The 25,170-nt window shown below is 42.8% G+C and overlaps 1 protein-coding gene and 1 long non-coding RNA gene across 2 annotated transcripts in view; one reads left to right on the plus strand and one right to left on the minus strand.

The window, feature by feature from the left end:
* Positions 1–120: 120 nt before the first annotated feature.
* LOC132392316 (uncharacterized) lies at positions 121–18,967 on the plus strand. Its single transcript, XR_009511486.1, has 4 exons — positions 121–393; positions 1,659–1,898; positions 17,833–17,948; positions 18,045–18,967. It is a non-coding gene; the product is annotated as an uncharacterized LOC132392316 (long non-coding RNA).
* Positions 18,968–20,904: 1,937 nt separating this feature from the next.
* The window catches only part of LOC132393017 (lysosome membrane protein 2-like), a 525,473-nt gene continuing 521,207 nt past the window's right edge, over positions 20,905–25,170 (minus strand). The window contains exons 11-13 of the mRNA XM_059967708.1: positions 24,624–24,675; positions 21,071–21,232; positions 20,905–20,962 (exon numbers count right to left, since the gene is read on the minus strand). Of these exons, the coding sequence (XP_059823691.1) occupies positions 20,915–20,962; positions 21,071–21,232; positions 24,624–24,675 (262 nt within the window). The 3' untranslated portion in view covers positions 20,905–20,914. The remainder of the gene's footprint in view (positions 20,963–21,070; positions 21,233–24,623; positions 24,676–25,170) is intronic.

The raw sequence follows: 25,170 nt of genomic DNA on the forward strand, positions 1-25,170 counted from the left end.
GGAAGGAGCAGGTTGGACGTGATTGGTCAGATGATGCTGAGGGGGCGGTACCATAGTCGCTCACGTGGCCTGCGGATAATAAGATCAGGGAAGTGCCGGAGTTTAGCTTTGATTCATGCACCGAATGGTCAACGGTCTTGTACGGGTTCGAGTAGCATTCTGATGCCGACAAGATGTTGAAAGCAACATGTTGGAGGGGAGTTTGTGCTTCACACCTGTTAATACATCAAACTAGCCTCTCCTCTGTTGATTCTGCGTTTCCCACTGCCAGTCAGTGTTCCTCAGGAGTCAGTATAAAGACCGTTACTTTTCACGTTGTTTGTCAATGATTTGGATCATGGAATTAATGGATTTGTGGCAAAATTTGCGGATTATACGAAGATAAGTGGCGAGGTAGGTAGTACCGAGGAAGCAAGCTTAGACAAATTAGAAGAATGGGCAAAAAAGTGGCAGATGGCATACAGTGTTGGGAAATGTATGATAATGTATTTTGGTAAAAGGAACTATTATCGAAATGGGGAGAAGGTTCAAACATCAGAACTGCAGAAGGACTTAGTCCTTGTGCAAGGCTTCAAGAAGATCAATTCACAGGTTGAGTCTGTGGTAAAGAAGGCAAGTACAATGTTGACATTCATTTCAAGAGAAATAGAATATAAAAGCAGACATAATGTTGAAATTTTATAAGAAACTGGTTATGCCACACCTGGAGTACTGTTAACAGTTTTGGGCCCCATATCTCAGAAAGGACGTGTTGCTGTTGGAGAGTCCAGAGAACATACTTGAGGATGACTCTTGAAATGAAGGAGTTAACATATGAGGTACATTTGGCAGCTTTGGGCCTTCTGAATTCCAGTGAGAATCTCATTGAAACCTACTGAATGTTGAAAGGACTAGATTGGATGGATGTGGAGAGGATGCCTCCTTTGGTGGAGGCATCCAGAACCAGAGGGCACAGCCTCAAAATTGAGGGGTAACCTTTTAGATCAGAGGTAAGGAGGTTTTTTTAGCCAGAGAGTAGTGAATCTGTGGAGTGCTGTGCTACAGACTGTGGTGGAGGCCAAGTCTGTGGCTATATTTAAAGTGGAAGTTGATCATTTTCTCAGCAGTCAGAGCATCAAAGGAAGGCAGGTGTATGGGCTTGAGTGGGATCGTGGATCAGCCATGATGGAATGGTGGAGCAGAGTCGAGGGTTGAATGGCCTAATTCTGCTATTATGTCTTGTGATCTTATAATCAAGAATCCCTCCAACCCCAATCATTCTGTCTGCTCCCCTGACTGCTGACAGAAAATATAAGTGCTTGAAAAGAGGTCCCGCCAGGTTCAAGGATGGTTTCTGTACTGGATCAAATTTTTGAAAGAACCTATTTTACATTACAGATAAACATTTAATTCTCGTTACCTCGCATACTTGCACTTTATTTATCTAACTGAACTGAACGTTATAACCGTAGTACTGCATTCTGCATGCTGATTGGTTTTTTATTACCTAGATATACGTGTACGGAATAATCTGATTGGTTGGTATACAAACAAAAGCTTTTAACTATATCCCAGTACATGTGGATAATCATTATGACCTGCCTCTTTCACTCATGAGTAATGGCCAGCTCCCCATCTCCACAGCTGCTGAGCATTTACTGTCTTGTTTTTACCTCCAGTTCCCCAGAATATTTCATTAAATGTTGTCGAGGCCTTCGTCGGTTAGAGTTAACCATGGATATTGCATCCCAGCTGCCGAGATACACAAACCTGAGAGAATAACATGGAGACTAAGCTGGTGCCTGTGTAGCAAGCTTCCCCTCATCATGCATCTGATGAACCCAAAGGAATGGCAGAGACTGACACAGCTGGGTACCAGCAGTGTTGTGGGAATGTTGACAGTCTGCATTGAACTCAAGGTAGGACTGCTTTAGGGACTCTAGCTTCAGATTTTTCCCTCGGGGTTTTCTCCCAAAGCCTTCCCTATGAGTGGCTGTAATCACAACTTGGTTATTCCACCAGGCTTAGTAGCTAAGCCTGTGAAGGTCAAAAGCTGGACTTGGTTGTCAGGTGCATGCTATTTGAAGCATTTAATAGGTAATGGGAGCTTGTCCCCATTACCACTGTTGACTATAACAACCTTGAGGAACCAATTTGTAATTTGGAAACACACATAGGTGAGTCAGGCAACATTTGTGGAGAGAAGGTGATGGAGTAGGGTTCCATTGAGTGAAATACATAAAACTCGGAGTCTGGTAAATGGAGGAATCGATGTTATACAGAGAAGCAGTGCTAATGAAATAAATAGGCATGACAAAGCACTTGAGGTGAAGTGTTTTGTGGATAGGTTTCAGGAGATTCAGAGATAATGTGGAGAGTGAAACGTAGGTGGAAAAAGTGCAAATGGGTAGTTCAGGAGAGCAATGATGGCATTGTGCTTTTTTTTTGATAATTCAATTTGGAGTCCCCTTGGGTATTACAGTTATTCAAAGTGATGAGACTGTAAGTTAGAAGTGATTCTATTGATGGATGGAAGATGGGTTTCTGTGATGGTAAACATTATCCCAGGATGATATATTGCCTCTGGTATCAAGGTTAAGAATACCACAAGGCATCATCATAACATTACTGAAGGGGATGGGTGAACATAGATCATAACATCTAGGTCACAGGGATCATAATCTGGTCCCGGTACAGCACAGGACAAGGTCCTTGGGCCAACCTTGCCTGTGCCAACTATGATGCCAATCTACTATAATCCCATCTTCCTGTAAAGAATACATATCTTTCTGATCCCTGCTTGCTCATGTGCCTGTCTAAATATCTCCTAAAGGTTGCTTTTATATCTATCACCTTCCCGGTGACATGTTCCTCATTGGTATATTCCAGGCAGTGGTGTATATGTTAGTGTAATAATGTGGGGGGGGGGGGAATTAATGAGGTCCTGCAAGTGGCTTTTCCAGTGTCAGAAGGACAGGATAGAGATGGAGGAATTGAAGGGTAGGGGCATTGTATCTCAATGCACAGAGTATAAGAAATAAGCTGGATGATCCTTTTGCACTCTTACAGATTGTTGGGTATGATGTTGTGGCCATCACTGAATCGGGGGTAGCATGGCTCTGTTGGTAAAGAATGACATAGATGTCACATAGAATCAGAAAATGTCGGTTGAATTAAGAAACTGCAAGGGTAAAAGGACCCTGATGGGAGCTATATACTGGCCTCCAAACAGTCGCTGGGACGTGGACTACAGATTACAATGGGAAATGGAAAAGTCATATCTAAAGGGAAAGTTGTGATAGTCATGGGAGAATTTAATGTGGAGGTGGATTGGTAAAATCGGGTTGGTAATGGATCTCAAGAGAATGAATTTGTTGAATGCTTACCAGATGGCTTTTAGAGCAGTTGTTGTTGACCCTACTAGGGGATCAGCTATACTGGATTGGGTGTTAGGTAATGAACTGGAGGTGATTAGGGAACTTGAAGTAAAAGAACCCTTAGGAGCCAGTGATTACAATATGAGTGAGTTCAACTTGAAATTTGATAGAGAGAAAGTAAAGTCTGATGTAGCAGTATTTCAGTGGAGTAAAGAAAATTACAAGGGTATGAGAGAGGAGTTGACCAAAGTAGATTGGAAGGAGATGCTGGCAGGGAGGACAGCAAAGCAGCAATGGCGTTAGTTTCTGGGAAAAATCAAGAAGGTGCAGATTAGATGAATTCTAAAATCGAAGAAATGCTCAAATGGCAAAATATTACAACCATGGCTGACAAGTGAAGTCAAAGCTAAGGTAAAAGCAAAAGAGGGCAAACAACAAAGCAAAAACTAGCAGGAAAATAAAGGATTGGGAAGCATTTAAAAACACAGAAAGCAACAAAAGAATCATTAAGAGGGAAAAGATGAAATATGAAAGCAAACTAGCAAACACTTAAGGTAGATAGAAAAAAGTTTTCTAAGTATATAAATAATAAAAGTGTGATGAGAGTGGATATAGGATTCCTAGTAAATGATGTCGGAGAAATAATAATGGGGGCCAAGGAGATGGCAGATGGACTAAAGGAGTACTTTGCATCAGTCTTCACAGTGGAAGGCACTGGCAGTGTGCCAGATGTTGAAGGGTTGAGGGAAGAGAAGTGAGTGCAGTTAATATTACAAGGGAGAAGGTGTCCAAAAGCTGCAAGACCTAAGGGTACATAAGTCACCCAGACCAGATGAACTGCACCTATGGGTTCTGAAAGTGGTAGCGTTAGAGTTTGTGGAGGCATTGGTAATGATCTTTCAAGGAGCATTCGACTCTAGCATGGTTCTGGTGAACTGGAAAATTACAACTGCCGTTCTGGTCTTTAAGAAGGAAGGAAGGCAGCAGAAAGGAAGTTATAGAGCAGTTAGCCTGACTTCAATGGTTGGGAATATCTTTGAGTCAATTGTTAAGGATGAGGTTATGGAGTACTTGGTGATACAGGGCAAGATCGGACAATGTCAACATGGTTTCCTTAAGGGAAAATCTTGCCTGAAGAACCTGTTGGAATTCTTTAAGGAGATTACAAGTTGGATAAATAAAGGGGATGTAGTGGATGCTGTATATTTGGACTTTCAGAAGGCATTGGTTAAAGCATTGGCTAATTGGTAGGAGGCAGCAGGAAGGAATAAAAGGATCCTTGCCTGGTTGGTTGCCAGTGACTTAGTGATGTTCCGCAGGGTTTAGCGTTGGGATTACTTCTTTTAATGCTGTATATCAAAGATTCAGATGCTGGAATAAGACCATAAGATATAGGAGCTGAAATAAGCCATTTGGCTCATCGAGTCTGCTATGCCATTCAATCATGGGCTGATACAATTCTTCCAGTCATCCCCACTCCCCTAACCTCCCCATACCCTTTGATGCCCTGGCTAATCAAGAACCTATCTATCTCTGTCTTAAATGCACCCAATGATTTGACCTCCACAGCCGCTCGTGGCAACGAATTCCACAGATTTACCTCCCTCTGACTAAAGTAATTTCTCCACATCTCTATTCTAAATGGACATCCTTCAATCCTGAAGTTGTAACCTCTTGCCCTAGACTCCCCTACCATGGGAAATAACTGTGCCAAATCTAATCTGTTCAAGTCTTTTAACATTCAGAATGTTTCTATGAGATTCCCCCCCCCCCCACCCCCAATTCTCCTGACCTCCAGGGAATACAGCCCAAGAGCTGCCAGACATTCCTAATACGGTAAACCTTTCATTCCTGGAATCGTGAATCTTCTCTGAACCCTCCCTAATGTCAGTATATCCTTTCTAAAATAAGGAACCCAGGACTGCACACAATACTGCAAATGTGGTCTCATGAGCGCCTTATAGAGCCTCAACATCACATCCCAGCTTTTGTATTCTATACCTCTAGAAATGAATACCAAAATTGCATTCTCCTTCTTCACAACTGACTCAGCCTGGAGATTAACCTTTGGGGTATTCTGCACAAGGACTCCCAAGTCTCTTTGCATTTCTGCATTTTGAATTCTCTCCCCATCTAAATAATAGTCTGCTCATTTATTTTTTTCCACCAAAGTGCATGACCGTACACTTTCCAACATTGTACTTCATTTGCAACTTCTTTGCCCATTCCCCTAAACTATCTAAGTCTCTCTGCAGGCTCTCTGTTTCCTCAACACTACCCGCTACTCCACCTATCTTTGTATTATTGATAAACTTAGCCACAAATCCATTAATCCCATAGTCCAAATCATTGACATATATCGTAAAAAGCAACGGTCCCAACGACAACCCCTGTGGAACTCCACTGGTAACCGGCAGCCAGCCAGAATAGGATCCCTTTATTCCTATTCTGTTTTCTGCCAATCAGCTAATGCTTCTCCCATGCTAGTAACTCCCCCGTAATTCCATGGGCTCTTACCTTGCTAAGCAGGCTCATGTATGCACCTTGTCAAAGGCCTTCTGAAAATCCAAGTACAACACATCCACTGCATCTCTTTTGTCTACCCTGCTTGAAATTTTCTCAAAAAATTGCAGTAGGTTAGTCAGGCAGGATTTTCCTTTCAGGAAAGCATGCTGGCTTTGGCCTGTCTTGTCTCATCCCTAACAGTCGATTCGAACAACTTCCCAACCACTGATGTCAGGCTAACAGGTCTATAGTTTCCTTTCTGGTGCCTCCCACCCTTCTTAAATAGCGGAGTAACATTTGCAATTTTCCAGTCATCCGGTACAATGCCAGAATCTATTAATTCTTGATAGATGGCTTTGTTGCCAAGTTTGCAGGTGATATGAAGATTGGTGGAGGGGCAGGTAGTGTTGAGGAAATGGGTAGGCTGCAGATGGACCTAGACAGATTAGGGAAATGGGCAAGAATGGAAAATAAAATACTATGCTGGAAAATGCATGATCATGCACTTTGATAGTAGAAATAAATGTGCAGACTATTTTCTAATTGGGGAGAAAATCCAAAAATCAGATGCAAAGAGACTTAGAAGTCCTTGTGCAGAACACCATAAAGGTTAACTTGGTGGTAAAGTCGGTGATGAGGAAGGCAAATGCAATGTTAGCATTCATTTCAAGAGATCTAGAATACAAGAGCAGGGATATGATGCTGAGGCTTTATAAGGCACTGCTGAGGCCTCATCTTGAGTATTGTGAATAGTTTTGGGTTCCTCATCTAAGAAAAGATGTGCTGGCATTGGAGAGCATTTAGAGCAGATTCACAAGGAAGATTCTGGGAATTAAAGGGTTATTATATGAGCAATGTTTGATAGCTCTGGGTCTATACTTGCTGGGATTTAGAAGGATTTAGAGGAATCTCATTGATAGACAGTAGATGTGGAAAGGATGTTTCCCATGGTAGGGTTAGACACCTTACCATGCGAAAAGGACCTCTGGATAGAGGGGCGTCCATTTAAAACAGAGGTGGAGACATTTCTTTAGCCAGAGGGTGGTGAATTTGTTACCACAGGAAGTTGTGAAGGCCAGATTGTTGGGTGTATTTAAGGCAGAATTTGATAGGTTCTTGATTGGACTCGGCATCAAAGGTTACAGGGAGAAGGCTGAGAAGTGGGGCTGGGGGTTGTGGGAAAGAATCAGCCAAGATTGAATGGTGAAGCAGACTCGACAGACTAATGGACTAATTCTATTCCTAACTGGCCATAAAGGTACACCTCCTACTCCATGCATAGGAATCCCCATACACACCCAACAACTAATTACATTAGTCCATGTGGCATATTTGTGAACTAAGCCCAAGTAAGTAGTACAGGTTCTCCCAGCATAATATACTCAAAGTCTACACTACAAAAGTAATTTCTTCATAAATCAGTTTTCCATCTTCCCTTCTTCAGAAGATAACTTGCACTCGGTTCTGTGTGTCCAATCAGGCTTCCACTAGACCACAGGTGCCAACCTTTTACATTCTATGTGTCAATATTTTCACGCACGAGTTCAGATGTGCCATTCAACTCTTGTACCCCCATTCAATTCTTGTAAAAAGTATGTTAATATAGACATATTTAGCATTTTTACATGATATATTGATTTAATTTAAAAACAAGATGAACATTACTTACCTTAATAAGACTTTTAACAAATATATTTTGTGTTCTTTTGATTTCTTCCTTTTTCTAAATCACATTCTTTCTGTAACTCAGACCCAAGCACTAGCTTCAGTTTTCCTTCTATTTCAGTCTGATGTGTTTTATAGTGTCTATTAAGATCATGTCTTCTATTATGCGAGAAAGTGTTTTCACAAACAATGCACAATGGTTTTCCTGATGGACCCGTTATAAATAAAAGTCATTTTCCCACTGTTCATTGAATTCATGCTTACTATCACTTTATGCTTTTCTTTTGCTCATTTTCTTTTGCACTGTGATGGGTAACTGAATGTAAAAACAAAGTTTATTTTTTGAAAAAGTACAAAACTGCAAATGTTCACAAAGGACAAACAAAGCACAACTCCGTAGCGCACGAATGTCAATTGTAAACCGACTGGTAAAAACCTATGACACAGCACTAGTGCAGATGCCTGGCACCTCAGGATCAAACGAGTATCAAACATGTATTGAACAATTATGAAGTGACTACAGAACAGAAGTCCTTCTTTCCTAGTTTGACTCATTGAACATTTTTTAAAATTGAAAACAGATTAATGTGAAAGAAGATATCATTCACCAAAAGATGTGCATGAAATAATAAAATCACTAAAAATAATTGTTATGTTTTAGATTTATTCTCGGTTTTTGGTTAATACTTTTTGAATGAGTAGGCTTACTTTTTTATTATTATCACTGGGGTGCAATGCACCACTTCTAATCATCCAATGCGCCACTTTTGGTGCATGCGCCATAGGTTGGCCACCCCTGCCCTGGACTTTCACAGCAGTCCTTGTCACCAGGATCACCTAATAGGGCTCTTTCCACCTAAGAGAAAGGTGAAAAGGGCCCATCATATACATGTACATAGTCTCTGGGTTTAAAGGGAAGAGTAAACATGAGGAACTCTGCAGATGCTGGAAATTCAAACAACACACACAAAATGCTGGTGGAACACAGCAGGCCAGACAGCATCTATAGAAAGAAGCATTGTTGACATTTCGGGCCCAGACCCTTCGCCAGGACTAACTGAAAGGAAAGATACTAAGAGATTTGAAAGTAGTGGTGGTGGGGGGGGGGGGGGGGGGGAGGGTGAGAAATGATAGAAGACCGGAGGGGGTGGGATGAAGCTGAGAGCTGGAAAGGTGATTGGCGAAAGTGATACAGAGCTGGAGAAGGGAAAGGATCATGGGACGGGAGGCCTCGGGAGAAAGAAAGGGGGAAGGGAGCACCAGAGGGAGATGGAGAACAGGCAGAGAGAGAGAAAAAAAACAACTAAATATGTCAGGGATGGGGTATTAAGGGGAGCATTAACGGAAGTTAGAGAAGTCAATGTTCATGCCATCAGATTGGAGGCTACCCAGCCGGTATATAAGGTGTTGTTCCTCAAACCTGAGTGTGGCTTCATCTTGACAGTAGAGGAGGCCATGGATAGACATATCAGAATGGGAATGGGACGTGGAATTAAAATGTGTGGCCACTGGGAGATCCTGCTTTCTCTGGCGGACCGAGCGTAGGTGTTCAGTGAAACGGTCTCCCAGTCTGCGTCAGGTCTCACCAATATATAAAAGGCCACACCGGGAGCACCGGATGCAGTATACCACACCAGCCAACTCACAGGTGAAGTATCACCTCACCTGGAAGGACTGCCTGGGGCCCTGAATGGTGGTGATGGAGGAAGTGTAAGGGCAGGTGTAGCACCTGTTCTGTTTACAAGGATAAGTGCCAGGAGGGAGATCGGTGGGAAGGGATGGGGGGGGGGGATGAGTGGATAAGGGAGTCGCGTAAGGAGCGATCCCTGTGGAAAGCAGGAAGTGGGGGAGGGAAAGATATGCTTGGTAGTGGGATCCCGTTGGAGGTGGCAGAAGTTACAGAGAATTATACGTTGGACCTGGAGGCTGGTGGGGTAGTAGGTGAGGACAAGGGGAACCCTATCCCGAGTGGGGTGAGGGCAAATGTGCGGGAAATGGGAGAGATGCGTTTGAGAGCAGAGTTGATGGTGGAAGAAGGGAAGCCCCTTTGTTTAAAAAAGGAAGACACCTCCTTCATCCTGGAATGAAAAGCCTCATCCTGAGAGCAGATGCGGCGGAAATGGAGGAATTGTGAGAAGGAGATAGCACTTTTGCAAGAGACAGGGTGAGAAGAGGAATAGTCCAGGTAGCTGTGAGAGTCTGTAGACTTACAGTAGATAAGTCGTCTCCAGAGATGGAGACAAAAGATCAAGAAAGGGGAGGGAGGTGTCAGAAATGGACCAGGTAATTTTGAGGGCAGGGTGAAAGTTGGAGGCAAAGTTAATGAAGTCAACGAGCTCAGCATGTGTGCAGGAGGCAGCGCCAATGCAGTCGTCGATGTAGCAAAGGAAAAGAGGGGGACGGATACCTGTATAGACTCGGAACATGGACTGTTTCACAGTCAACAAAAAGGCAGGCATAACTGGGAAGCATGTGGGTGCCCATGGCTACATCTTTGGTTTGGAGGAAGTGGGAGGAGCCAAAGGAGAAATTATTGAGAGTAAGAACGTATTCTGCTAGATAGAGGAGAGTGGTAGTAGAGGGGAATTGGTTAGGTCTGGAATCCAAAAAGAAGCGAAGAGCTTTGAGTCTGTCCTGGTGGGGGATGGAGGTATATAGGGACTGGATGTCCATGGTGAAAATAAGGCGGTGGGGGCCAGGGAACTTAAAATCATTGAAAAAATTCAAAGCATGAGAAGTGTCACGAACATAGGTGGGAAGAGATTGAACAAGGTGGGGATAAGACAGTGTCAAGGTATGCAGAAATGAGTTCAGTGGGGCAGGAGCAAGCTGAGACAATAGATCTACCTGGACAGGCAGGTTTGTGGATCTCGGGTAGGAGGTAGAAACGGGAAGTGTGGGGTGTGGGAACTATGAGGTTGGTGGCAGTGGATGGGAGATCCCCAGAGCTGATAAGGTTGGTGATGGCATAGGAGACAGTGGCCTGGTGCTCCTTAGTGGGATCACGATCAAAGGGTAAATAAGAGGAATCAGAGAGAGTAAATCAGAGAGTTGTTGTTGTGCCTCGGCCAGGTAGAGGTCAGTATGCCAGCCAACAACAGCTCCCCCCTTATCAGCGGGTTTTATAGTGAGGTTGTGATTGGTGCGGAGGGAGCGGAGTGCAGAGCGTTCGGAAGGAGTGAGGTTGGAACTGGAACAGGGTGGGTGAAGTCAAGACGGTTGATGTCCCATCAGCAATTAGCAATAAAGAGATCCAGAGCAGGCAGAAGACCAGAGCGGGGTGTCCATGAAGAGGAGGAGGGTTGAAGATGGGAGAAGGGGGTCATCGGTGGAGGTTGGAGAGTCCTTGCCAAAGAAGTAAGCTCGAAGACGGAGCTGGCGGAAGAAGAGTTCAGCGTCATGGCGTGTGCGGAACTCGTTGAGGTGTGGGTGAAGGGGGACAAAGGTGAGGCCCTTACTGAGGACAGAGCTCTCTGCCTCAGAGTTGAAGGTCGGAGGGAATGGTAAAGACCCGGCACGGATGAGAGATGGGATCAGAGGGGGGAGGGAGGCTGATAGTATCTGGAGAGGGAAGGGTTGGGGTGAGAGGAAGATGGAACATCTGAGGGCCCAGGAGCTGACGATGGGATCTAAGGGAGAGGGTATTGCAGAGTGGTGGTGGGTGAAGGGGAGACGGGAGTCACAATCGCAGTAAGTGAAGATCTGGTCTGGAGTTCACGGCTGGAGTCGCAGACGGCATGTAATGGATGCAGTTACTGTTATTACCCCTGTATCTAGTCCATAATAAGTCGCTCTGCTTTGGTTAGGTAGCATTCTATATTCCAACACCAGTCTCATCATAGTTCTCAAATCTTGAGGCTTAAAAAAAGGGTTTTACTGCCAGTGAAACATGGGTAGTGAATGTGTGCATCTGAGGATGAGTTCCTCCAGTTTGAGTTGAACTGCAGTTGCTATTCTCTCAGGCCCAAAAATTGCCCTACCCAATAAGAATATTAGCTCTCTCTTGCCTTCATGTTGATTTGCTTGGTTTCTACAATCACCATTGGGATCTGGATCCCAGAAGGTTGAGGTACAATACTGCAGTTACTAATTCCAACTAAATCATCCAGAAATTCCTCTGCTTTATTATCAGCTTCAATTTGCTGCCTTAGCCAATTTGCCCAGGGATTTCCCTCAATACACCATCTATAGACAGCAGCCAGGTTCCCTAATTGTTCAGCTGTTTGTAGCATCATAGTGAGGAGCTCAGATAGTCTGTTTTCGGGGATTTCAAGATACAATGAATAATGGCATTTTATTTACAGAGTGCTTGGTGTCCAAGCAAATTAACAGGTTTAATATATTAGCCTAATATTAATCTATATTGTAGTGCCAGAATCAATTAGGACTTGTATTTTCCTATAATCTATCTCTATGTCTAAAATGGGGTCCTCTGTGGGGGGTTCTTGAAAGCCTGATCATTACTGCCTGTATCACCCACTCTTCGTGGCCCCCTATTGTTGGTTAAAGGGGTTATGATTAAAGGGTTCACACATGGTAAATGAGGCTGCACTTAATTCCCCTCTCTTGTCTTTATCAGGTCTCTTCCCTTTTCACTTCATCTGGTTCGGCACTCCTTAGTCCAATGCTCTTTCTTCCCACACCACCTGCATACGTCCTGACTCTTATCCCTGTGCTTTGACTGTTCTCTCAAATCACCCCTTCTTCTTTGTTGCACACACCGTTCCTTTTCTCCCTGATTTGTAAATAGCCATTACAAATGGCTATTCCATATTGATGAGGAATGTTATGACATCCTCCCAATTTTTGTTTTGCCATTCCAGATTGGTCAATTTAAAAGAATGTGCTACCTCTGGTCAGAGAGTCGTTTGCTGCCAGGGAGATCCCTGCACTAGATTTCCAAGTATTTTTAAACCAGGGAATAAAATCAGTAAAAGTCTCCCCCTTCTTTTGCTGACATCTAGTTACAGGTGTCTGTGTTGCATGGCTCCTATGAGAATGGCATCTTTGTATCTATTCAGTCAGTAGGACTCCTATCACCACTCACCTTGTACCCTGGAGGAGGGACCCAGTCCCCTTGTGATCCTTGAGGCACATTGGGAAATCCTGTTCTAACTTCCGGCCAGGAAGTTCGATAGACTACCTTGAGTAATGCTTGGACTTCTCCAGGTAAGGGATTAGAAATCTGGCAAGCCTGTATCAGTCTGTATTCCCTTTGTTCCCCGTGGAAGGCTACTAGTTTGCGGGATGGATGGGGGGGCTCCACTAATCATGTTGCGTACCTCAGCCAGGGTGCAAGGTTTAAGTATCGGAACATTATGCGAGAAGCCTGAGCAGAGAGTCAAACTATTCAGCAGCCCCTCCTTGGCTTCGCCCCACATGTTTGTGATCTTACCACAGGTCTGTCTCTTCAATCCGGTCTGTGAATCTGGTTCTACCCTCAGCCCCGGGGTCATGATGTCCGATCCCCACCTCCCCACTGGAACCACCTTGGCTGTTGCTGTTGTTGCCGCCTATGCTGGGACACCCAGCAGCCATTTCCATTATTTCCATATCATCCGGAAGCTCCAGCTAGGGGGAGGGGGTGCCATTCAAGTGTATGTAGTCCGTTGTCTGAGGCAGTCGGAACCGAGGGTTCTGATGGGGACACCTCAGCCTTTTGCCTAATTTGTTCTTCCTTTTTTTTTAGGTTTAACCTTTGGAAGCTGGTGTCTTCTCATTTGTAAAAACACCATCATAGACTAGATCCCAATCAGGGTCTCTGACCCCAGCTTCTCTTTCATTTTGCCTGTACTGAATCTGTTTTCAGATCGAAGGATCCACCATAAAGCCAATCCCCACCACTCCATCCATAGTGATCACGAGAAAAAGTTACAGAGTACCTGCCATCTCCCATTTCCAATCAAACCTTGTCTGCCGATGACCTTGGGGAACCAACGGATTCTGTCTTCTATCTTCTTTCGGGTGTTCTTGTTCATGGGTGCTGTCATTGGGGGATCAACAGGCCACTTCCTGGTATGTGGTGTTGATCCAGATAGTTTTTTTGATTCCCTTTCTGAGGTTTACTGTCCCTGTTACCTATTTTACCTGCCTGTTAATTTTTCTCTACCAAGGACGTACAGAGACACACACTCAAAAACATGCACTCTTATATAATCCCCTTGCCCTTTTCCATTGGTCATTGGGGAAGGTTCTAATCACAAGGTCTTAACTGTCTTAGTTTTAATACCGTCTTTTTAATCAGAACTCCAAGCCCATTCTTCCTAACACCGTCTTGTTCTGAGTCTGAACTCCAGGGTGATTACCTACTGGTCTGGGGCAGCTCTGCACCCTACCCCAGTCTTGACTTGTATCTTTCAAGCAAGTCTCATGGGTGGGTACCTTGGCCCGATCTTGATGAGAAGAGTTTCTTGGATGAGTTCATTGGGATCCCATCCTCGTCGCCAGATCCTGTTAGAGAATTTAGTACTGATCTAGCACAAAGTAGGCAAAGACATAGAAGTTAGGTACCGCCTTTATTTTGTGAATTCATGGGGAGCTGTTCTACACATTACTGCCAACATAAGGTTCCTATTCCAATTTATACAATCAGCCGAACTCCAGACACTGTTTCTGCAACTTACACATTAGTGCCTATGCAATTGGTTCCTCATTGCTCAGAGTACCAAACTGTACAGTATCATGTTGACAGGCTACATTTATGGAAAAGAGTACAGTTGATGTTTTGGGCCAAGAACCTTCAGCAGGTTAGGGTTAGGGTTGAGTCCAACTGAAGGGTCTCGGCCCAAAACGTCGACTGTACTCATCAAAAAGGTTCAATCACTTGGCGTTCAAGATGCGGTAGCAAATTGGATTAGATAATAACTTCGTTGGAGGAGCCAGAGAGTGGTAGTATATAGCTGCCTGTCTGACTGGAGGCCTGTGACTAGTGAAGTGCTAGAAGGATCAGTACTGGGTTCATTGTTATTTGTCATAGAACATAGAAAACCTACAGCACAATACAGGCCTTTTGGCCCACAGAGCTGTGCTGAACATGTCCTTACCTTAGAAATTACCTGGGGTTACCCATAGCCCTCTATTTTTCTAAGCTCCATATACATATATATCCAGGAGTCTCTTAAAAGATCCTGTCTTATCCCCCTCCACCACTGTCACTGGCAGCCCATTCCACACAGTCACCACTCTCTGTGTAAAAAAACTTACCCCTGACATATTCTCTGTACCTACTTCCAAGCACCTTAAAACTGTGCCCTCTTCTGCTAGCTATTTCAGCCCTGGGAAAAAGCCTCTGACAATCCACACGATCAATGCCTCTCATCATCATATACACATCTATCAGGTCCCCACTCATCCTCCGTCGTTCCAAGGAGAAAAGGCCGAGTTCACTCAGCCTATTCTCATAAGGCATGCTCCCCAATCCAGGCAGCATCCTTGTAAATCTCCTCTGCACCCTTTCTATGGTGTCCACATCCTTCCTGTAGTGAGGTTACCAGAACCGAGCACAGTATTCCAAGTGGGGTCTGAATAGGGTCCTATATAGCTGCAACATCATCTCTTGGCTCCTAAACTCAATCCCACGATAGATGAAGGCCAATGCACCGTATGCCTTCTTAATCAGAGTCAACCCACGCAGCAACTTTGAGTGTCCTATGGACATGGACCCCAAGATCCCTCTGATCCTCTACAATGCCAAGAGTCCCACCATTAATATCTGATCTACCAAAATGAACCACTTCACACTTACCTAGGTTGAACTCCATCTGCCACTTCTCAGCCCAGTTTTGCATCCTTTTAAACCTCTGACAGCCCTCCACAACCTTTGTGTCATCAGCAAATTTACTAAACCATCCCTCCACTTCCTCATCCAGGTCATTTATAAAAGTCACGAATAGTAGGGGTCCCAGAACAGATCCCTGAGGCACACCACTGGGGACTGACCTCCATGCAGAATATGACCCGTCTACAACCACTCTTTACCTTCTGTGGGCAAGCCAGTTCTGGATCCACAAAGTAATATCCCTTTGGATCCCATGCCTCCTGACTTTCTCAATAAGCCTTGCATGGGGATCTGGACCAGCTGGAAAAGTGAGCTGGAAAGTGCCATAAGGAATTTAATGCAGAAAAATGTGAAATATTACACTCTGGGAGAACAAACCAGGGTAGGACTTGCAGGGTAAGTGGTAGGACACTTAGGACTGTGGTAGATTGAGAGGAGATTTGATAGAGGAATACAAAATTATCAGGGGTATAGATGGGTTAAGTGCAAGCAGGCTTTTTCCACTAAAATTGGATGAGACTGTGAAGTGGAAATCATGGATTGGGGTGAAAGGTGAAATGTTTAAAGGGAATATGAGGGGGGAACTTCTTCACTCAGAGGGCAGTAAGAGTGTAGAATGAGCTGCTAGCATAAGTGGTGCATGCGAGTTGGATTTCAACGTTTAAGAGAAGTTTGGATATGTACATGGATGAGAGGGCCATGGAGGGCAATGGTCCGGGTGCAGATGAATGGGACTAGACTGATTAAAAATTCAGCATGGACCGAGGGGCCTCTTTCTATTCTGTAATGTTTTACGACTCTAGATGTAGAATCTAAAATGTATAGTTCCTAATGTTCTGAAATGTAAGGAGAGGGCAACAAATTAAAGACATGTAAAGATAAAGATTTTAAAGATTAGCTTTATTTGGCACATGTACTAAATACACAGTGAAGTGCATCATTCATGTCGAATCAAACCCATGAGAAATGTGCTGCATGGCCCATAAGTTTCATCATGCTTCTGGCACCAACCTGGCATGCCCACAACATGGTAACTCTAACCATTCGTCTTTGGGATGCAAGAGGAAACGCACACACTCAGAGTTGGATTGGTAAGTGATGGTTGGTGAGAAGTAAAGAGCAGTGAATCAATGAAGAAGTTACCCTGAATCTCAATATGATAGCAAGCTAAAAGTTTGCAATCTACTTTGAAGTTTGACACATATGAGAGGGAATACTAGTCGGCACCAGCAAATAATAACTGCCCAGTAAAGTAGGTAAAATATTGAAGAGACCATGAAGTCTGCAAACCTTTAACACCATTTTATATTTGTACAAAGTGGAGTACAGTTCTTTTTAACTGACAATAGTTGGTCATTAGAGTGAGCCACAAGGTAAAGAAAACAGATGAATAAACTCTTCTCAGGCTTCATCTGGGTACTAGTATTGATTATCACCAATGCTTTGATGACAAACTCTGCCATCTTCCTCAGGGATGTTGCCTGGACATGTCCAGTCTGGTAGTACTTATAGGTCATCCTTCCTGATTGGTTAGTCTTCATCCAATCAGATTTCCACTCTCCCACCTTGTTTACAATCTAATTCCAGTTCTTACTTAGAACAAAACCTTTGTCTTTGTTAAAGTTCTTTTCCCCCAGTTTTATTTCAAGAATAAAATAATACTAATTTAGTTTCTGCACCATTGCCTCATTTGATGGCACCACACTTGCCGTGTTTCCATCTTTATCCATGTGGTTTCCTCAGATACATCACTCACGGAGAGTAGTGTCTTTCATCACATACCAGGGGTGATTGATAAATTCGTAGCCTAAGGTAGAAGGAGCCAATTTTAGAAAACCTAGCACATCTATTTTTCAACATAGTCCCCTCCTATATTTACACACTTAGTCCAGCAGTCGTGGGCATACGGGTCTTGGACCTCCAGAAAGTGTCCACAGCAGGGGTGATTAATAAAATTTATGGCCTAAAGTAGAAGGAGATAAGTTATACAGTGCTCATTACATACACATGCAGTTCAACTCTTTGAGTGATTATGCGGAAAGTTTTAAGTTAATATTAATCACCCCGATGAGTTATTAATTTCAAATTTTCTGCATAATCACAACCTTTGTCCTGACGAAGGGTCTCGGCTCACAACATCGACTGTACTTCTTCCTATAGACGCTGCCTGGCCTGCTGTGTTCCACCAGCATTTTGTTTGTGTTGCTTGAATTTGCGGCATCTGCAGATTCCCTCATGTTTGCGAAAAATAAATGTGCTAGGTTTTCTAAAATTGACTCTTTCTACATTAGGCCACAAACTTATCAATCACCCCTCGTATATACTCAAGGCAGCCAGGTTTAACCTATCACTGACTCATCAGTCCCTCCACTATCTAAAACATCCAACAGTGGATAAGCAGGAGTTTCTTCCATGTGGTTTTTGCAAAGACCGTAACTATTTTAATAAACTTACTTTTGGGGAGTACTTACTCATGTTCTGTGGATTGTTTGTTTGCTTTTTTTTTACTGTTTCCATTCTTTTTTGCAGAGTGGATGTGTGCCTGTCCTTGTGGTGTGGGGCTTTTCATGGATTCTATTGCTTCTTTGTTTTATGGCTGCCTGCAAGAAGATGCATTTCTAGATGGTGTATGGTATACATTGTTAGTAAGTGTACTTTTGACTTTATTGTCCTTATTTTGGTTGCAACCTCTGTTTCCTGACCATTGATTTGATTTATTGACCTTGTTTCTTTCTCCGCAGATATTGCCTGACCTGCTGATTCCTGCTTTTAGTTCAGATCTTCAATAGCTGCAGCATATTGCTTTTGAACTCCGTCCTTCAAACTGGCAAATGAACCTCGGCATCACATTCAAGTTAGAGTCGGCACCTGGACTTTATTTCCCTATCATTTCTATATCCGCCACGATAATATTACTCATAATAAACATCCCTTCAAGATGCATCACAGTGTGGTATGGCAGCTGCTTTGCTGAAGGCTGCAAAAACAGCAGAGAGCTATGTACACACCTAATCCATTACAAAAGCCAACCCCCTCTCCATGGACTCTGCCTACACTACCCACTGCCTGGGAAAAGCAGCCAACATAACCAAAGCTGCCCCACCCCACCCTTGTCGTTCTCTCTTCTTCCACCACCCATCAGGCAGAAGATGCAAGAACTTGAGAATGTATGTACGGTCTCAGGGCACATTCTATCCCTCTGTTGAATAAACCCCTCATACACTAAAAGATGAACTCTTGATCGCCAAATCTACCTTGTAATGGCCCTTGCCTGTGCTGCACTTTCTCAGTAGCTGTAAAACTACATTCTGCACTCTGTTTTTCCTTCGTATTACCTCATTATTTATGGAGTGATCTGCCTGGATGATACCAAACTGTGGAGAAGATCTCTGTAATTATTTTGTCTCACCAAAGATCTAGGTAAAGGGATAACAACTAATGGATTGATTTAAACTTTTGGAAAGTGAATGTGATTTTAGAAAGGAGGTTCAATGTTCTTCTGACACCGGGTCAAGAGCACGATCTATAGACTGTGCTTTCTTCTTGGTGAGCAGTTTGGGTTCCTGAATACAAGAGCAACTTCTAACTGTCAATGCATTTACAGTGCCTATAAAAAATATCCACCTCCTCACCCCCATCCCCGCCCAGAAGTTTTCATGTTTTACTGTTTTACAACATTAAATCACAGTGGATTTAATTTGGCTTTTTTGACAGTGATCAACACTGATCTACTTTAATGTCAAAGTAGAAACAGATCTCTACAAAGTGATTTAAATTAATTACAAATATAAAACACAAAATAATTGATTACATAAGTCTTTAATGTGACACACCAAATCATCACTGGTGCAGTCAATTTTTTTAAGTCATGTAATTAATTTAATTAATTAATTAATTAAATAGAGACCTGTGTGCAGTCAAGGTGTTTCAACTGATTGTAGTAAAAATGCACCTTTATCTGGAAGGCACAATTGCTGATGAGTCAGTATCCTGGCAAAAACTACACCATGAAGGTAAAAGAGCACTCTAAGCAACTCCACAAACAGCATATTGAAAAGCACTAGTCAGGAGATGGATACAAGAACATTACCAAGTCACTGAATATCCCTTGGAGTACAGTTAAGTCAATCATCAAGAAATTGAAAGAATATGGCACAGCTGTAAATCTGCCTAGAACAGGCTGCCCTCAAAAACTGAGTGACCGTGCAAGAAGGGGACTAGTGAGGGAGGCCACCAAGAGACCTATGACAGTTATGAAGGAGTTACAAACTTCAATGTTGAAATAACTGCACGTACAACAACTGTTGTTGCCTGGATGCTTCAGCTGTTGCAGCTTTATGGGAGAGGGGCAAAGATAAAGCCACTGTTGAAATATCTCACATGAAATCTTGGCTAGAGTTTGCCAGAAGGCATGTGGGAGACTCTGAAACCAAATTTGAGCTTTCTAGCCAACAGATTAAATGCTATGTTTGGTGTAAGCCAAACACTGCACATCATCAAAAACACACCATCCCAACCATGAAGCATGGTGGTGGCTGCGTCATGCTGTGGGGATGCTTCACTACAGCTGACCCTGGAAGGCTTGTGAAGGTGGAGGGTAAAATGAATGTAGCAAAATACAGGGAAATCCTGGAGGAAAACCTAATGCAGTCTGCAAGAGAACCACGACTTGGAGTAGATTTGTTTTCCAGCAAGACAATGACTCCAAGCATAAATCCAAAGCTACACAGGAATGGCTTAAAAACAACAAAGTGATTGTCCTGGAGTGACCAAGTCAGTCCAGACCTCATTCCGATTAAGAATTTGTGGCTGGACTTGAACAGGGCTGTTCACTTATGATTCCCATGCAATCTGACAGAACTTGAGCAGTTTTGTAAAGAATGGGGAAAAATTGCAGTGTCCAGATGTGCAAAGCTAATAGAGACCTATCCACACAGACTCAGGTGCATCTACTAATTATTGACTTGAAGGGAGTAAATACGTAATCAATTATTTTGTGTTTTATATTTGTAATTAATTTATATTGCTTTATAGAGATCTGTTTTCACTTTGGCACAGAAGTCTTTTTCTATTGATCAGCATCAAAAAAGCCAAACTAAATCCACTGTGACTCAATGTTGTAAAACACTAAAACATGAAAACTTTTGGGGGAGGGGTGAATACTTTTTATAGGCACTGTAGTTACATGCTGAAACTGGTAGAATCGATTGCTTCCAATTGATTGTGTTTTACATTAAGGCAACAATGCACTTGACCCTACAGACAATACAGTGTGCTGTGGAAAATATTTAAAGAAAGCAAATCAAAATGAAATGTTTGAAGTGATTTTACCAAGTATCCAATCATTAGAAATTATATTTTGTTTTTTAAAACATGACTGGTTCATTTTAATCTGTTTTTTAAATTATGAATTATCTAGTTCATAACTGTAGTTGTACTGCCTGGAAAACAATACATTTAAATATTACTGGTAACTGATTCTATGAATACACAATCTGTCAAATAATGTGTTTTTCCATTCCAATATAGAGTCAGTACAGCTCCGAAATCAGGTTGGACTTCTAATCAACATGGCTGTGTAATTTCAGCAATACCCAAGGTCTGACATCCATCAGTGCATTTCAATATTTGGCAGTTTTAAAGCTACAGGTGCATATTCCTAAAGGGAAAAAAGAAAAGTACCTTTAAGGAAGTGAGGGGTACTGTGCAAGAAATAAATTGCCAGTGAGCAAAACAGTAAATAATTCTGTAATAGTTATAAAAGTACCTTATTCTTTTTGCATCTGCACATGACAAAGATGAGAGTAAGAGAAATCAAAAATAGCAGGATTCCAACCCATAGGATAATGTAAGGAATGTAGAACACAACCTTTATAATATGAAGCGCCCATTTCAATTTAACAGCTGATTTGTCATCAATCACAGCATTCTAATAAAACAAAGGAGTAAAGAATAACCAATGAAAAGAGGCAAATGTACATAGTTCATTTTATCAAATGCTGCCTACATGCAGTTATATTTCTTCATCTGTATCTGCCATGCTATCTTCTCACAGCTAGCATTGAGCAGGAGGTACAGAAACCTGGTCCTGCCCCACCAGATTCAAGAACAGCTGTTTTCCTTCAACCATTCGGTGCTTGTACCAACCAGCAATTACTAATTACTACAGTTTGGCAACACTATGATCACGTTGATCACTTTGCATTAAAATGGAGCTTTTTTTTTACTTTAACCATGTTCTTTCTTGTAAGAATTGTGCTTAATACATGTTTTCCTTGTGAAGGCTGCTTATACAATATCCGTCATACCGCTACAAGCAGGCTTTTCATTGTACTTGTGCCTACGTGTACTTATGCACATGATGATAAACTTTGATTTTGACAGTGAGGGAGGGTGAAAGTAAAAAGCCATCTTTATTACTGTGTGCAGTTCTGGTCAGTGTGTTAAAGGAAGGATGTGGAGGGTTTGGAGAGGGTGCAGAAGAGCTTCACAGGATGTCACCTGATTTAGAGAGAATTAGCCATGAAGAGAAGTGGGCCAAACTTGAATTGTTTCATCTGGATTGTTGGAGACTGAAGAGAGATCTGACGGAATAATAAGAGAAATATATAGTGTGGATACTTGGTTTTCACCCCTCAGATGGAAATGACCAATACTAAAGGACATAGGTTTAAGGTGAAAGGGGGCAAGTTCATGTAAGATTTATGAGGCAAATTTTTCTTTGCACAGAGAGTGATAGGTGCCTGCAACATGCTACCAGAAATAGGAGTGAAAGCAAATATAATAATATTTAAGAGACATTTAGACAAGCACATAAATAGGTAGGGAATCAAAGGATATGTACCATGTGCAGACAGATGGGATTCATTTAAGTTGGCATCGTGCTCAGCTCAGATATCATGGGCCAAAGAGACTACTCCTGTGATGTACTCTCTCTATGTTCTGTGTTTATAAACCAGCTACTTGATATCAGTAGTTGGCAAAATTCTCAGCTCTATTATTAAGGAGGAAGTAGCATGAATAAGATTAGGCAGAGCCAAAATGAATTTAATGGAAGTAAGATCATATGATGGATTACGAAACAAATGAAGTCAGATTAACAGGAAGAAAGGAAGTAGGAATAAATGGATCTTTTTTGAGTGGAAGGCTCAGGAGATTGATGTTCATAATCCATGTTATTGGTTAGATTGGGACCAAGTGTAATACAGTATATCCAGGTTTGCAGATGATACAGAGCTGAGTGGCAGTGTGAACAATATGAGGAGAGTGTGGAGATCCTTTGTGGGATATGGAAATGCCAACTAAATGGACAAAGACATGCCTGATAGACAGAAGTGTGGAAAAATGTGAAGCCATCCACTTTCACAACTAAGTGAAGGTTAATGATAAGCATAACAAATAACTAATAAGATAGATTGACTGCAAGTGCTGGAATCTGGAGAGAAAAAGAGACTACTGGAGGAACCCAACAGGTCAGGTAGAATCTGTATGTCAGGAAATGGCCCAGGAGGCTTGACCCAAAAGCAAAGCAGTGATGAACGATAAATTGAATAAGACTGCAAAACTAACAAGCCACTTGGGGCACAAAACAAGAGAGAACATGAGCTAAAGACCACAGGTAGCCAAGTACCTGAAAGCTTAGAGCAACTGGTTGAGGTTGGCTAGTTAGTATGAGTGAACAAGGACTGTGGATGAGAGCTGGGTTCAAACAGGCCTCAGGTGATGAGTTGGAAACAAGTGGCAGGTGACTCCTGTTAGCTGGTAGAAATGGGGAGGTGCCTCTGTATCAGCTTGACCCTGGAGGGAAATGGACTAAGTTTCATATAAAGACCTTTTATCTGAACTGAAAGATCTGAAAACTGGGAGATAGCCTATATATAGATATAGAGAATGGGTGGAACAAGAACTGGCAGGTGATAGATGAACATAGGAGAAGAGGGCTATGGACAGGTGGAGGAGGAAAGTGTGGAAATAATGACAGAGGCTGGGAATTGATTGGTAGAGGCAGCAAAGGGCCACAGATGGTATTATCTAATGAGGAATTAAGTCAGGACTATAGGGTACATGAGCAGATGGGTACATTGGGGGAAGCAGAACCGGTGGGAGGATGATGGACAGAAGGAGTGAGTAGATGAAGTGAATGATATAGGATGATTGGGGGCTGGGAGGAGTATGTTGGTGTTTGTTAAAATGGTGGAGAATACATGAGATGCTGTAGATATAGATGGGAAGGGAGTGGACAAGGGGTATCAGAAGAGAATCAATGCATGATGTGATTACATTGAGGCAAGAGCAGGCTAGTTGGTAAAATTGTGTGTGTCCTCCTTTAAGAATTATACGCTGCAAACACCTGCTCTATACTCTTCCTTCAGCACATCATCCCTATGTCATTGGTGCCAATAATGTACCACGACTTCAGGCTGTTCACCTTCCCACTTTAGAATGCTATGTATCTGATCTGAGACATCTCTCACCTTTGCACCTGAAAGGCAACGTACCATGCAGGTGTCACTTTCACATCCACAGAATCTCCCGTCTGTTTCTCTAATTATGTAATCCCCTATCATTACTGTGCTCCTTTCCTCCCACCACGTCCCTTCTGAGCCACAGAACCAGACTCAATGCCAGAGACCTGGTTACTATGGCTTTCTCCTTGTCGGTTGTCCCCCCACCCCTTCCCAAAGAAGTTTACTTATATTGAGGGTAATGGTTGCCTATTCCCTTTCCCTCCCCATACAGTCACCCCTCCAGCAACTTAGGGATGACCACCTCCCTGTAGCTCCTCTCTGTTGCCTCCTTACTCTCCCATATGAGCTGAACATTATTCAGCTGCAGCTCTAGTTCCCTAACATAGTTTGTAGGAGCTGCAGTGGGATGCAAGATGCACCTCGTGCCTATGTAGTTTGCAGGGAGACTGGAGTTCTCACAAGAGTTCTCACATCTGACATGAAGAACATACCACTGAGCCTAGACACATTCTCACTGCACTAGCTATGTATTGATAGAGAAAGAAAGGAACTTGCTATAAGTTAGAGCCTTTGCCTCTTGAAACAAAGCATGACAACTGTAATGCTGGCCCACTCCCATAATGGCCGCTCCGCTTACACCTCGCTTCTTTTTATTGGCCTTTGCCAAGTAGCTAATAGATCATTATGGTTGAAGCCCCCAAAAGTCCCAAGTTCTTAAAGCTCATGCCACCTATCCAACAAGTGAATGTTCATTTAACTCAATGGGTCAGGTTGCATCTGTGTTGAGAAATAGTTTGATATACTAGAGCAGTTATAGTAAGCTTAACATCTTGTAACAGCCATATAACTTACCTCATTTAAAAAGATAACCGGTAAGAGCATTGTCCTTATTCGACCAGTTTGGCTGTAAAGGAATATATTGAAAAAGGCCATTAAATACCTACTGCAGTCATACATAGATACATAGTTTTGTGTGTGTGTGTGTGTGTCTGTTATTTGTGAATGGGAGAGGCAAGGGGGCTTTCGGTTCTAACAATTTTCTGTCATTAATTCCTTGGGGTTTTCCTTCAGTTTCGTGGATGTCTGTGAAGAGTAAGAATTTCAGGTCATATACTTTATACTAGTGGTCGCCAACCTTTTTAAGCCCAAGATCCCCTACCTCGGCCTTAGTAAAAGGCAAGATTGACCCCAAATCGATTAGTTACACGCTTGCGCACCAGGGCAGAAAAGACCGGAAGTAAGACCTCGCAACCCGAAAGTAGAAATAATGTATGAACACCAGGGGTTACCACCCTTTTTTTTGCACCGCGGCCCAGCTTAATATTGACAATATTCTTGTGGGCAGGCCAGCCGATGGGAGAGGGGTGGTGTTAAACACAACGGGAATACAGCGATACTC

The sequence above is a fragment of the Hypanus sabinus genome, chromosome 4 (genome assembly GCF_030144855.1).
Source record: "Hypanus sabinus isolate sHypSab1 chromosome 4, sHypSab1.hap1, whole genome shotgun sequence".
NCBI lineage: Eukaryota > Metazoa > Chordata > Chondrichthyes > Myliobatiformes > Dasyatidae > Hypanus > Hypanus sabinus.